The 14,581-nt window shown below is 44.7% G+C and overlaps 1 protein-coding gene across 2 annotated transcripts; it reads right to left on the reverse strand.

The window, feature by feature from the left end:
- Positions 1-1,311: 1,311 nt before the first annotated feature.
- Trim40 (tripartite motif containing 40) lies at positions 1,312-7,646 on the reverse strand. 2 transcript variants are annotated; one of them, XM_038344129.1, is made up of 5 exons: positions 7,305-7,646; positions 2,730-2,825; positions 1,992-2,108; positions 1,555-1,577; positions 1,312-1,378 (listed from the first exon to the last, which is right to left on the reverse strand). In XM_038344129.1, the coding sequence occupies exons 1-5, from the start codon at positions 7,644-7,646 to the stop codon at positions 1,312-1,314; spliced, it is 645 nt and encodes a 214-aa protein (XP_038200057.1). The 2 variants fall into 2 exon arrangements, with proteins under 2 accessions (XP_038200057.1, XP_038200056.1); XM_038344128.1 differs by having other exon boundaries at positions 1,890-2,108.
- Between the last annotated feature and the right edge of the window lie 6,935 nt (positions 7,647-14,581).

Here is a 14,581-nt window from a genome sequence, read left to right on the forward strand (position 1 = left end):
CCAGTACTTTACAATCCATGTCCGGCTTCTCATCTCTTAAACAGCTTTCCAGACTGTTTTGTTTGGAAACTGGTGGTCGTGTGGCCCTGGTGAGGATTTTGATGCTGACAATGCTCACTACAACTGACCGCCATTCTGAAAGATAATTCGTATTTCTTAAACTGAGAAGTAAACCTTCGAGCGAGTGGATATACTTCTTTTAACCCATCAGCGTACACTCCTCCCCAGGGCACCTTGAAGCTTACTCCCTGTTAAAGGAGGTAGACTGGATAACCTCCCAGTAAGGTGACCAGTGAACCTCCAGGCTGTTGTTGCTAGAGTCGGACTCCACTTGCTTCCCCCAGAAGAGCTCCAGGCTCCCAATTCCTCTCTACCAGACCCTAGAGTAGCTTCATACACTTTACCTGACAGGCACAGGTTTAACTCCTGACTTTCCGTACTTACGCTGAAAAAAGCTTTCTATTGCAAAGAAGAGAGACCCATCCCAGTTCGTTTAAGTAGGAAAGTTTATTATAAAAACAGATACAGAAATAAGGGGAAAATAAAGAATTTTTCTATCATTTTTTAGGCCTTCTGGAAACTTTGGCAGGGTAAGAGGTTGGGGCACTACCAGTTCCCAGAATGAGGATTTACTTCCAGCTTTGCTTACAGTGTTAGCAGAATTCATTCTCTTGTGACTGTAAGACCCAGGCCCCCTGATTCCTGTCAGCTGGACCATGTAGGCTGTTCTAGGAACCTAGGAGCTGCCCATAAGTCTTTCCCCTCAGTGCCACTAACTTTAGCTAGAAGAGTCTCTAGAATGCATCACTTAGCAAGAGTCCAGGGGAAGGAGATATGGTCATTCCAGTACCTTCATCACCTCTGCTGTATCCCTTTGATGAGAGGCAAGTCACAGACGCCACTCACACGCGGGACAAGGTTACACATGTACACGACCATGAGGGTGAGGACTGTAGACATCACCCTTGCGTCTGTTTGCAGCAGTCGTAATGAGCAAACAGTGAGGACAGTACAGACAGGAGGTTCTATGCAGTCAGAGGAAATATCACTCCAATAAACCTGTCAACCTCCGTACACCGAGGTGACCTCACTCTGATGACCTGTGCCGTCCGGACGCTTGGATGCTCACACGAGACCAAGGACAGCAGGTGCTACCAGCAGTTCACAGGTAACATGGAGATGGTGCGAATGGCCCTGGACGTGATGGAGCTCTGAAATGCCTGGCCACGAGGAGCCACAAGCCTGGCTTAGGAAGGAGACTGTGTCTGAGTGTCAGAGGTTAAGGCATCAGGAGAGAACACACCAGGAGCACTAACTGAGGTTTGGACCAGCTGGAGGAAGATGAGAGAGGAGTCCTTCTGATTTCTGGGGTGCACTCCTAAAAACAAAGAGATCATTCACACATTCATATATATTCTACTGGATCTTCCACTGCCCGTGTCATATGAAAGTACCAAGTACGTCTCCTTGACTTTAATTTAGCCCATATGCACATCGATGCCATGTGGATCTGAATGTGTCTTCAAGTGTGGGACAGAGGGAGAGGGGTCATACCTGTCCAGTAAGTCACTGGCATCCTGGGAGAGAAAAGGTGGCAGTCAGTTACTATGTTCTTGCCACTGAATGCCCATCCTAGCTCACGCTTGAAGGCAGTCTGCATGCCACCACGAAAGCTGGAGGGCATAACCCCCTTCTTCTGCTCCTCATTCTGTGGTTTCATGGTGTGGCCCTTAGAAGCCACTCTCAACACACACAAACACATACACACCCCCAATTATCACATATCCCGGGAACAAGTCCCCTTACACCTCCCAGAAGGGACCTGCTGGCAGGCTATTTACTAATCCAAGAATCCCTCCCTGAATTTGGGGGTGCCGTAGGCAGTACACCTTCAGAGTTCTGGCATCCAGTTCCTTGGCCATCCTTTCCAGTCCAGAAACCAGGATGCTGAGCTGTGTTACTGCCTCAGAGAAATGAAAGACCCTGACCACCTCCGCTGACTGGTCCTCTTGGTGGTCCAGACGATGCTGTGGTAGGGCCTTCAGCTGTTCCGTGGTTTGATCTTGGCTCTGCAACTCAGCTCCTGGCCTGTAGCTCCCCCAATCCACCTGAAATCACAGAGGAGGAGCTACCCTGAGACTTGGTGATAGAGCCCCTGAATCTCTGTGCACTGAACAGCTAGGTGGGAATATTGACCTCTATTCCTCTTCCTTCACGTTCTTACCTCACCAGACATTGTACTGCAGAAGCAATTGGACTTTTCACAAAGCACCTCCCTTCCCACCTCATAGCGCCGAGCACATCTACAGATAAGAGGTCCTGCTGTAGTGGAACACACACACACACACACACACACACACACACACACACACACACAACTCAGCTATGTTCTTTTGGTGTCTGCCTTTAACCCTGTAAGTGAGGAGAGAGCTCACCCAAGTGAGCGAGAGAGATAGAAAAGTGATTGTCAAGGACAAGATGCGTTGTGATTTTCAACTCTCTTAATTCTCACCACGTACCTGGGAGAACAGGTGTTTTTCCTTAAGAAAGAAGATGTATGGAGTTCAGAAGGTTCACACGTCCCAAGTAATTCTATTCACCAATCTCAGAGCCAAGCCTCAAACCCCGGTTTTCAGCCTACATGACCACAATTCCACAGCAGGCTGCTCCAGGAACAGTTGTCCACACAAAAGGAGACTCTAGACCACCCCTGGGACTGAGACACCCACCTGTGTAGCGTGCAGCATCTCCTCTTCCTGAGCTTTCAGCCGTTGAAGTTCCCCCAGGTCCTTCCTGAGCTTTCTGCTTCTGCGTATGAGTCTTTCCTAGAGACAGACACAGGTGTTGTCAAACTGGAGGGTGAGGCGATATCTCAGGGAAGCCACGGGCATGACAGTGCTCACTTTTAACCCCAGCAGCTGGACCTCTGAGTTTGAGGCCAGCGTGGTCTACACGGTGAGTTCCAGGTCAGCCGGGACTATGTACTGAGACCCTGTTTCAGAAAACAAAACAAAGCAATTTCTGGGGCACAGCTCAACAGTTAAGAGCTGTTTCCGGCCTTCAGGAGACCTGAGCTCGGTTCCCAGCACCCGCACTGGGCAGCTCACAACTGCTGTACCTCCAGTTTTAGGGAACCCAGCACCCTCCTCTCTTCTGACTTTCAAAGACACACACACACACACAATAATGCCAATAACTCTACATGCATAAAACAGGATTAGGAGAGTACAGTTGTATTATTCAGCATGTTTAAAATGATTAAGATAGAATCCTGTTTTTTATGAACGTATTTAAATAGTTATTTTTATTTTTAATTATGTGTATGAGTGTGCGTTTGTGTGTGGATATATGTGGTACCCAAGGAGCCCAGAGAAGGCACCAGATCCCATGGAGATAGAGTTGTGAGCCCCCTGCTGTGGGTGCTGAGAACCAAACTCAGGTCTTCTGAAAGAGCAATACTCCTCTTAACCGCTAAGCCTCCAAGCCCTGCGCTCTCTCTCTCTCTCTCTCTCTCTCTCTCTCTCTCTCTCTCTCCTCTCTCTCTCTCTCTCTCTCTCTGTGTGTGTGTGTGTGTGTGTTTGTATGTGTGTTTTGTTTGTTTCAGGGTTTCACTACCCCTATGAGTCTAGGATTCAGAGATCAGCCTGCCTCTGCCTCCAGGTGCTGGGGCTAAAGACGTGCAGCACCATACAAACCATTACTTTGTATGCTAACATAAAAAAGCAATTAAAGCCATTTTAAACAGGCCCTGATTATAAATCTTCCAAACGTAACAGCACTTCTCTGGGCTCAGCTTCTCCATCTGCTCCCCACACCCAGTCTTGGTCCTGGTGCAGCTCCGATGTCCTTTCCCATTAGGCCCCGGTTGATCACACTAAGAAGGGTCACCTGCTAGTATTCTTAGATCATAAATACTGCAGTTCTTTCAGTTGCTTGTCTGCCTTTCTAACAAGTGTAGCTGGTTTTGTTTGTCATCAATTCTCTTTCGTAAGTGCAGCAGACACTGTTTTCCTTACATGAGCAAATATTCTTATTTATTTTTCTACACTTCCTCTTATTACTTAAATACGGACTTGAAGTCAGTAGTCATGAATCACCTTTGTACTTCCTCCCAAGGCCTGGGGTGACACCTTACAGAGAGTACAGGCTGAGTCAGTCTCAAGGAGGGAGACCTGTCCTCTCTCTCCTGACTCACGGCGGCGGGAAGCCCGCCCCCCTGTAAGACTCTGCACTCAGTAGGTACAGAGCTCAGTAGACCATTGCCTTTTCAGCTTTCTGAATCATTCTCTCCATTCAGTTCCGACTTAGTCTCCCTCATTTCTCTTTCCAGATAATGACAATGTTTTTTAAAGGCCAACTGTCTGAAAGACTTTGGAAGTAGTTCAGTGATAGAACATTTGTGTGGCATGTGTGGGATCCTGGGTTCAAACCTCAACACCACGAAGAAAAAAAAAAAACAGAGAGAGAAAATCCAACCTCCATTATTGATAGGAAGACCTGACAGGGAAACAGGTACAGGATAGTTGGGGGCAGGGGGAGTGGAGTCAGCTTTGGCTTCTATCACTGCATCCCTGAAGCTTCAAGCACTTAAATTTTGTATCTGCTCGGCCACAGTGATTCTTATTCACAGACATTAATATGCATATCTGGCTGAGAACAGAGATAGACAGAAGCCAAGTGACTGCTGATTGTTGGTGCTTGCTCATGACTTCTGAAGCAGAGGGGCTCGAGGTGTTAGGGAGTGGGGTTCCTAGGGCTGAGGATGCAGCCACAGCGTGAAGGCATCAAGACAGGATGAGTGGAGTCACTTAACAGGAGACATCGGCATGACAAGAGCTCATTTCCTCATGACATCACGAGGAAATCTCAGAACCATTCCATTTAACGTCCCCAGATGACACAGGATTCTCTCGCAGATTAGTTGGTGCAGAAGGTATGCCTTTGACTCATTAATCTTCATAACAACTGGCAACAAAATGCCAAGGGTGGGGTGGAGGTACAGCTGAGGGGAAGAACGCATCCCCGCATACGTGAGGCCTTGAGTTCTAACCCTACCACTGTTTTTAAAAAATAGTTTTGAAAGAAAGGAAGAAAAAAGAAAGGACTAATTGGAAAGAGGAAGATGCAGCCTAGCAAGAAGTTTTGGGCTGGGGAGGGGGGGACAATGGGAAAAGAAAAGTTAAGTGTGGGACTGTGTGTCTGTAATTCCCGCACTCAGCAGGCTAAGGCAGGAGGATTGCATCAATTACAGCTAGTGCTAACTGGGACTACAGATTATGATCCTCAAGAAACACAAACCATAGGACTGGAGAGATCGATTGGCAGTTAAGAGCACTGGCTACTCCTGCCCAGGACCTGGGACCCATGTGGCAGCTGGCAATTGCCTGTAACTCTAGTTCCAGGGAATCCAACGACCTCTTCAGGCCTCCTCGGGTACTATGCATGTGAAACACATATATTCATGTGTGCACATAAAATAAAATAATTTTTTTTAAAAAGAAAAAACAACTCTGCTTGCCCATATTAAAAATGTACAATTCTTAAAGTGGTTTAACATGGTGATTCCGGTGGCATCTGCCTGCAATTTTAGTTACTCTGGAGGCTTGCAGCATGGGAATCAAAAGTAAGATTCGGTCTTAAAATAAAAACTAAAAAAGAATACTGTATATTAGCATAGCATACTTGCCTTGTATATGCAAGACCTTAGGTTCAATCTTTATCCTTAGAACTATGAGAGGAAGAAAGGGGGGGGGAGAGGAAGAAGCAAAGGGAGGAGGAAGATGAGAAGGGAGAGGAGGAACTTTGGCACACTGGCAGGAACATACAGAGTAACAGGGCAGGGCAGGATCTACATGGTACCTTCAATAAAAGGTAGTGGGACAATTTACTATAGCTTAGATAAGGTAATTTGATCTTACATTTTCACCAAAATATCTTGGGTATTTTAAATTCTTCAGAATACATGCTAAAAGATATCATCATAATATCCCATGTAACCTAAGAACTATACCTGAGTATAGCCCAGTTTCCTAACCTGTGATTTATTCACAGTATTGGACAGAATGCAGTTGTTGAAAGATGCTCAGGAGATCTGGATGGACTAATGGGAAAAGTGGGGAAATGTCCAAAACATATTATTAGATGATAAAAACAAGATATAGTTTTGAAAAAAGGAGGGAGCCAGAAAAAAGACTTAATGGGTAAAGGCACTTGCCACCAAGACTGACAACCCACGAGGTACAGGAAGAGAACTGACTTCACAAAGTTCTGGCCACCACGTGCATGCCAGGGCACACCCCCACCACATCATGTGTGCACACAAAAATAGACAAAAAACAGAGTCCTTTACGTACTTACTGTTGTATTTTTCTAAGTACTGGGAATTGAATCCATGGCTTCATCTATGCTAGGCAGGGACTCCTTCACTGAGCTAAATGTCTAGTGTCTGTCTGTCTGTCTGTCTCTCTATCTCTCTCTGGTGTGTGTGGGGGTGTGTTTTAAAGAGAACATTCAAACACACAGTTTTTCTGGAAGGATAGAATAAAAGAAATCTAATGCTGGCTATCACTGACAACAGAATGAGGAAAGACAGGAAGAAAGATTAATTATTATTATATTACATTTATTTATTTGGAAGGGGGCACACACCGTGGATCTTGTGTGGAGGTTAGTGGACAGTCAGTTGGAGCCATTCCCATCCAACCATGTGGGTTCCAGAGTCGAAGTCAGAGTAAAGCTTCACGGCAGTCTCCTTTCCCCTCAACTTACTCTTATCCCAGAGGCAAGATTTTTAGTTTTGCTATTTAATCTTTAGGCATTGCCTGAATTTACTGTCAAAAGTGTGGATCAAGAGACAACAATAATAACCACTAAAGGAAGGAGGGGGGACAAGGACATGTTTTCAGATTTGAGATCTTTGAAAGGTAGCTGTAAGCACAGGTAAATCTTGATTGCATGTCCAGACTGGGTTCTAGAACCATCCACCCAGGGAACCGTATCATCTTGGTCCAGAAGTGGTTCTTGTTATCTAGTACAGAATCTACCTATACAGCTGCAGCAAACACAGTGGCCCATGCTTCCTGGGACTTTGCCATCACAATGGCAGGATCACCTAGACAGACACACAGAGCCCTGGAAACCCTGATATTAGCAGTGGCACACAGAAACAAAGACCAGGGCTTCAAGTTGGTTGACCAAAAAGACTCAAAGGAAGGTGTCATTCACAGCCTCTGTGAGGAGCCAGGCTTAGAAGCAGTAACTTGTGGAGCCAGTGGCAGGGGTAGGTGGGGTTGGCACAGCCTTACCTTGTAGTGGCTGATGGCATTTTCAATGGAGAGCTCATTATGGGCCTGGTGTTCTGGGGACTTGAGGCATTCCACACACAGGAGATGTCTGCTTGCCTCACAGAACATGCACACCCTCTTCTGGTGGCTGAAGCAGATATAACCGTCCCCGAGGACCCCCTCAGAGTAGGGCTTCCTGCAGACTGGGCAGCTGAGGACCCCAGAGACTGAGGCCTTATCCATGTGCTGGGTCAGGCACATTCGGCAGAAGAGGTGGCCACAGTCTGTCCTCACAGCCTCCTTCACGGAATCCAGGCAGATGGGGCAGATGTCCTCCTGGTTGTCCTTGTACAGGGGAACCATGGCCCCCGCCTCACCAGTCCCTCCACTGGGTCATTTGCAGGCCAGAGAGTCCCAGGTGAGAGGGCTCAGTGGAGCTGATCTGGAGCAGGCGAGAGTGGACTCAGACCTGGACTTCAGGTCCACCCTGGATCAGAGAGGCCAGAGCCTGGGCTGTAAGAATCACAGTGTCATAGGCATTTCAGAAACAGTTCAGTGTTTCATAAACTTAAAGTTATTCTTTATTTCTCATATGCCTCGAGGAAGCAGGTGACCCAAACCCCAAATCGGTTTTGCGAGTTTTCTGTGGAATCTTTTTACAGTTCAAAGGTAAATTTTAGGCCATGGTGTCATGGTCAGAACTAAACTATCAAGGACAAGCAGACAGTCCTCTCTACTGTGTGGCTGAAGAGAACTCAGCAAGAGATTTATGTGTCCCTCCTCTATGTTACCCCATAGGGCTCACTGCTATTGTTTGGTAGCACTTAAGGTAGAACCTTGTCAGCAAATCTTTATTAACCCCCAAGTTTTCCAAGACTGCAGTGCTGCCTAGATGAAAGAGAAAGAGAGCAGGAGAGAGACAGAAACATAGAGAGACAGACAGACAGACACACAGAGAGAATCAGACAGACAGACACACACACACAGAGAATATCAGACAGACAGACAGACAGACACACACACACACAGAGAATCAGACAGACAGACACACACACACACACACACACACACACAGAGAGAGAGAGAGAGAGAGAGAGAGAGAATCAGACAGACAGACAGACAGAGCATATAATAGTATCTGAGGCTACACTGTCCCTTTCTTTCAAACACCTTCCAAGGATGACCCAAAGAAGGAAGTGCCTCCTCCTCTTCCTGCTTCTTGTCTGAGCCCTCTCCCAAATAGCTCTCTTACTATCCTACCTCAAATTTCTTCTTTTCAACTTCAGGTCATTTTCTTGGTCTCTAGACCGAGGGAGAAGGCCAGCAGATGAGCGGATCTTCTCCAGTTATGAGAGTGATATATACCCACACGTCAGTAGGACTGGGAAGAGGGTGAACTCATCCTGATTTAGCCCAGAATTATCAGGAAAAGGAAAATACACCCATGAGCAGCGCTCACCGAGCAGGGACATGGACTTTGCTGCAGGGTGTGGTATATTTGCTTACAGGAAGAGGAAAGTCTGGATGCCTTTAACTCAGATCTCACAGGACTTGAGAAAAGCCTTACAGAATGAGTCCCAAGACCCCCACATGAGGAACCAGGAGCTCTGGTTGTGCCACAGGGCCATGGCCCCTGGGTGAGGCTGGGGACAGTGATACCATTGTCCTTAATGGTCTACGCTTCAACAGTGGCGGTGCCCAGGGTGCCACCAGGTATTTGTTTCTCCTCTCATTGTTGTGACTGAGGGAGGAGGGGCTTATTCAGGTTTATTACAGTTTGACGTTACTGTCCATGGTGGAGACAGCGAGGAGGAGGAGGAGGAGGAGTGGCTGGAAGCTGTGGAGGCAGCTGGTTTCCCAGAGCAGGGAACAATGACACCCACTTGAGTGTAGGTCTCCTCCCCTCATTCGAGTCTCTCTGGAAACACTGTATCCACACACCCAAAGGTGTTCCTCAATGATGCCCTAGGCAGTTCTACACCCCATTCCTGCTTCTGAAGGCTGTTGCCCACTCCGCATGGGGGGCAGGGTTATATCTTTCCATCCTTTCATACCCTTTAAACCTAGCCTAGTGTTGAGAACATTAAGCCTTTCTTCAGTGACCTGTTGTCCTGTGAGAGAAACATGAAAATTGTCAGGATACAAATGAAATAGATTTATGCCACACTAACAACAATCAGCATCTCTTTCTCTTTTGGAAAATGGGGGGAATCACAGTTGAGGTGGGGTGTCCTCTAGCCCAGGATAGCCTTGATCTCTCCATGAATCTGAGGATGACTTTTTACCTCTGATCCTCCTGCCTCCTCCTCCCAAATTTTGAGATTACAGGCATGAGCCACCTGTGCTGGGGGTGGAACCCAGGGCTTCATGTGTGCTGGACAATTACTCCACAGATAACTACATCCCCAGCACCATCATTGAGACTTCTAAAAATTTGTATAGACAATTGTAAACATATTCCTGTGATTTTTTTCATCAGGTTCCACATACAGTGATGACTGATACTTTGGATCTTTGATGGTCCCCCTTGGATTCTCTGTGTTAGCTGTTGGTTCTTTCTCACCTCCAACCATCCTGGGACTTTGATTCTGGTAGGAGACTAGCTACTTTAAAGAGAGTGAGGGAACCCTTCCCATTGGCTACCAGACTAATAGACCCCCAAAGAAGTAAAATTTTCCTAGGAGCCTCACACTGGGGGAGGGAAAGAATAAAGCTTCGTGCCAGTCAGAAAAAGAGGTTCACACAAATCTGCCAGCCTCACTTCCTGTTGCATTGACATATGCATATTCCCTGACTGTTTACCTGGGCTACAGAAATATAAAATGTGCTTCTGTAAAGGTGGGAGCTAGGATAAACAAAGACACCATCCTTTAAGAATTTCTGTTCCCCAGTCATCAAAAATATCCCAACCAAAAAAAGTGCAGGACCAGATGGTTTCAGCTCTGAATTCTACAAGATTTTCAAAGAAAAACTAATACCAATTGCTGCGGGAGCTACTTCTACTCCTCAGCCAGTAGCCTTTAAGATACCAGCCCACTTGGGCATGTTCTCTTTTGCTTTAAAAAGCAGCAGTAGCCCTGTACTCTCTCTTTTGCTTCCGGCTTCTGGCTGCTAGACTCTGCTCCTGGTTGTGCAGAGGGCTTGTTGTCTAGGACAGTGATTTGTAAGTTTTCCCCTTATATAAATAACCATTTTATTAATCATAATTCCAAACTGGTGTGGGATTCTTTTGTGAATTACACCTTTATCTAGCACCCAACATTTTGTTTTAGAACCCCCCGACTCGGCAGCCTGCTGCCAGCTTGGATTGACAGGAACCCTCCCTTGGCTGCTGCCTGTGCGTGGAGCTAGCAGTTTAATATAGAATCTCACACAGCAGCTTTTCTTGCCACGGTTCTTTATATTTTCTCTTTATATGCCTTGGACTGGTGTCAAGTCCCCACACACCCTTCTGTTTGCCTCCCCCACAGGCGCACAGCAGAAATCTGAGTGAGACGCAGGCTTCCCTTTTTAATGATTTGTTTGGATTTGTCTATTCCACTGCTCTAGAGACATCTGCAGAACACACAGTCTGTGATTTATCTTTCATCATTTCATTCTAAAATAAGATTTCAGACCGGCCACGTGAGTTCACATGCACCATTATGCCCTGCTGGGTCTTGCATACAATGAATGTCCAGACACTTGACTGTGGTACTGAAGTGTGGGTAGGAGAAGCAATGTCCAATGGTAAGAGAAGACAGCAAAATACCAAATGTTTTATTTGTGGTAGAATGGGACATATGAGAAGGGATTGTAGACAATGGACTCCTAGGAATAATGTCTCCTCTGGGAATGGCAGAAATAGGAGGACTCAGCCTTCAGGTGTATGTATGAGGTGTGGCAAAGGCTGACATTGGACCAATGAATACAGGTCAACAAGACAGATAAGGTAACCCAATACCATTGGGAAACTCCTTGAGGGGCCTCTCACAGGCCCCTAAGCCAAAAGTGGTCCAGTCATTCCCAGTTACAGTGGAGAACATGTCTCACCAAGAAAAAACATCCAGTGCCTGCTGTAAAAATCAATACTGGTCTGAATGATGGGTTAAATGTGAAGGATGAGTCATAAACCCCAGTAGGATAGAGGAAATGTATATTTTAGCAGACTTCCATAAACGATCAAAGATCAAAGCTAAGAGTTTGTATAAATGGCACTTTTATTGAAGGCTTATTAGACATGGGTGCAGATGTAAGTATCATTTCTCCAGAATTTTGGCATCCGATTGGCCTCTTCTAGAGGTAGATGTTCACTTCCTGAGAATTGGAACCTTATTTCGGGTAAAACAAAGCACGAGATGGGTTGAATGCAAAGGGCCAGAAGGGCAGATAGGAAGACTAAGGCCATATATAGCCAATATTGCAGTGATTCTGTGAGGTCATGATCTATTGCAGCAGTAGAATATTCAGATTAATATGCCTGCAGCCCCAAAACTCATGTTTCTGAGGAAAATATTAGAAGATATTATATACGATGGACACCAGCCATTCGGGCTGTACAAGAACACAAAACAATCGATAAATCTTCAGAGATATCAATGAAAGCAACACACAAATAGAAGGAACTCCTACACAGGCCAGCCATTGGAAATAATTCGTAAGCAATTTTCTAAGTCTATAATTTACCATTACATGGATGACAGTTTGTTATCTGATTCAAATATAGATACTTTAGAAAAGATGTTTGAAGAAGTAAAGAAAGTCTTGCCTAAATGGGGGTTACAAATTGCTCCTGAAAAGATTCAAAGAGGAGATTCTGTTAATTACCTAGGTTAGAGAATAGGCTTAAAGACAAAAGGCAGAAATTAGGAGAGACCGATTATGGACTCTTAATGACTTTTAAAGATTGTTAGGAGACATTTCCCATCTATGATCAACTGTTGGGATAACGCCTGATCTAATAATTCATTTAAATAAAACCTTAGATGGTGATAAAGATTTGAATAGTCCCAGAGAATTAACAGCTGAGGCAGAAAAGGAATTGACAATGGTTGAGGAAAAATTACAGGAGACACATGTAGATAAGGTGAATCTGAATCCAAATCTTGGTTGTATTCTAGTTATATTGCCTTCCAGAATTTCTCCTACAGGAATTTTAATTCAGAAGGATGATATTATCTTAGAATGGATCTTTTTACCACATAAACCAAGTAAAAATTAAAAACTTATGTGGAAAAAGTCTCTGAATTAATTATAAAAGGTAAACTGAGACTTCATCAACTAGTAGGTATAGACCGAGCAGAAATTATAGTGCCTTTCACTACTGATGAAATAAAAAAGTTATGGGAAGACAATGAACCTTGGCAAAGGGCTTATGCTAATTTTTTTTGGAGAAATTAATAGCAACTATCCCAAAAGTGATAGACTTAACATTATAAAGAGAACTTCTTGGATCCTTCCTCAAATTGTACATGATGCACCAATAACTGAAGCCCATACATTTTATATTGATGCAAATAAATCAGGGAAGGCAGGTTACAAATCAGAAGGATTAACTAAGGTGGAACAAAGCCCTTATAATTTTTTCTAGAAGGCAGAACTATATGCTATTCTTATGGCACTAAGGGATTTTAAATAACCTCTCAATATGGTTACTGATTCACAATATGCAGAAAGAGTTGTCTTGCATATTGAAACTGCTGAATTTATACCATATATGATACAGAACTGACTTCATTGTTTATCCAGGTGCAAGACATAATCAGGAATAGGCTTTGTCCTATGTACATAGCACAATCTGATCCCACATGTGTCTACCAGGTCCTCTAGCACAAAGTAATGCATAAATTGATCAATTATTGATTAGAAGCATGTTGCAGGCCTAAGAATTTCATAAAAACATCACATCAATAGCAAAGGTTTAAAGAAAGAGTTTACTATTACATGGCAACAAGCTAAGGAGATTATAAAGAGATGCCCTACTTGCTCTTTCTATAATCAAACACCATTGCCTTCAGGAAGTAACCCAAAGGGTACTCAAAGAATGAAATCTGGCAGATGGATGTGTTCCACTTTACAGAATTTGGAAAATTAAAATATATACACCACATCATAGACACGTATTCAGGTTTTCAATGGGCAACTGCCTTGAGCTCAGAAAAGGCTGATTCAGTAATCACACATTTATTGGAAGTTATGGCCATCATGGGTATACCTGCACAAATAAAGACAGACAACAGATATGCATCTAAGAAAATGAAATGCTTTTTTGATTATTATTATTATTATTCTCTTATACTTTAAAAAGCAGCCAGAACCGTGTGCCTGCTCTCTTGCTTCCGGCTCCCATTCTGGATGCTAGACTCTGTTCCTGTTTGTGCTCAGAGGACTGTTGCTTAGGATGGTGATCTGTAAGTTTTCCCATTAAATAAATAACGCTTTTATTATCCTAATTCTGAACTGCTGTGGGATTGTTTTATAGTGTCACCCAGGTTTTGTTCCTAGCATCCACACGACACAAAATTTCCTGGAACCCAAGTTACTGAGAATCTGATATGCTCTCTGACCTCTGTGGGCAGTAAGCACAAAGTGAACATACATATAGAAAATAAGGAGAGAGAGAGAGAGAGAGAGAGAGAGAGAGAGAGAGAGAGAGAGAGAGAGAGAGAGAGAGAGAGAGAGAGAGAGAGAGAACAGGGCAGTGGCAGCAGCTTCCAGGCCTTAACCATGTCCTATCCTGGGAGGCAGCACCACCTACTGTCCACATAGAAACCTACAGTCTGCTAAAACATTTAACTGAAGGAGCCACCCCATTGCTTCATTGTAGGCAGTTCCAGCAGTTCAGGCTAGAATAATTTAGAAGGTACACTGAACTTGAAGTGATGAGACGACATTAAGATTGCACATACATGAAGTTGGTAAGGAGATCAGAACAGGAATCAAATGGGGCTAGGACTCAGCGGGCTTCACGGCCCTGTGTGGGGCCAACTACAAGAACGAGAGTGAATTCCGAACCTGGGTCTGCCTTGCCAGTTCACTTCACTGCAGCAGGAAGGAGTGTGATGTGGTCCTCAGGAGAGGCAGATCCCCTACCACAGTTTCCCTGTATCAGAAAAGGATTAGGAAACAGAAATTCTTTGTGTGTGTGTGTTTATTTTAATTTATTTTTTTAAAACTGTCTTTTGTCATTTTACATGCCAAATCCATTTCCCACTACCTCCCTTCCTTTTGCTTACTCCACCTTCCCCCTACTCATCCCCCTTCCACTCCCCAGAGTGGTTAAGTCTGTGCACCAGGAGTCAACAAAGTCTAGCACATTG

The sequence above is a fragment of the Arvicola amphibius genome, chromosome 9, assembly GCF_903992535.2.
Source record: "Arvicola amphibius chromosome 9, mArvAmp1.2, whole genome shotgun sequence".
Lineage (NCBI taxonomy): Eukaryota > Metazoa > Chordata > Mammalia > Rodentia > Cricetidae > Arvicola > Arvicola amphibius.

Bases quoted from the DNA above. Each gene is read 5' to 3' on its own strand.
- Trim40 (XM_038344128.1), bottom strand. From the start codon at position 7,646: ATGGTTCCCCTGTACAAGGACAACCAGGAGGACATCTGCCCCATCTGC. The intron at 1,578-1,889 runs GTGTACTGCCTA...TTTCTCTCCCAG, and splicing joins TGGATGCCAGAACTCTGAAG to GATGCCAGTGACTTACTGGA. The intron at 1,379-1,554 runs GTATGACCCCTC...CTTTGTTTTTAG, and splicing joins GCCAGTGACTTACTGGACAG to GAGTGCACCCCAGAAATCAG.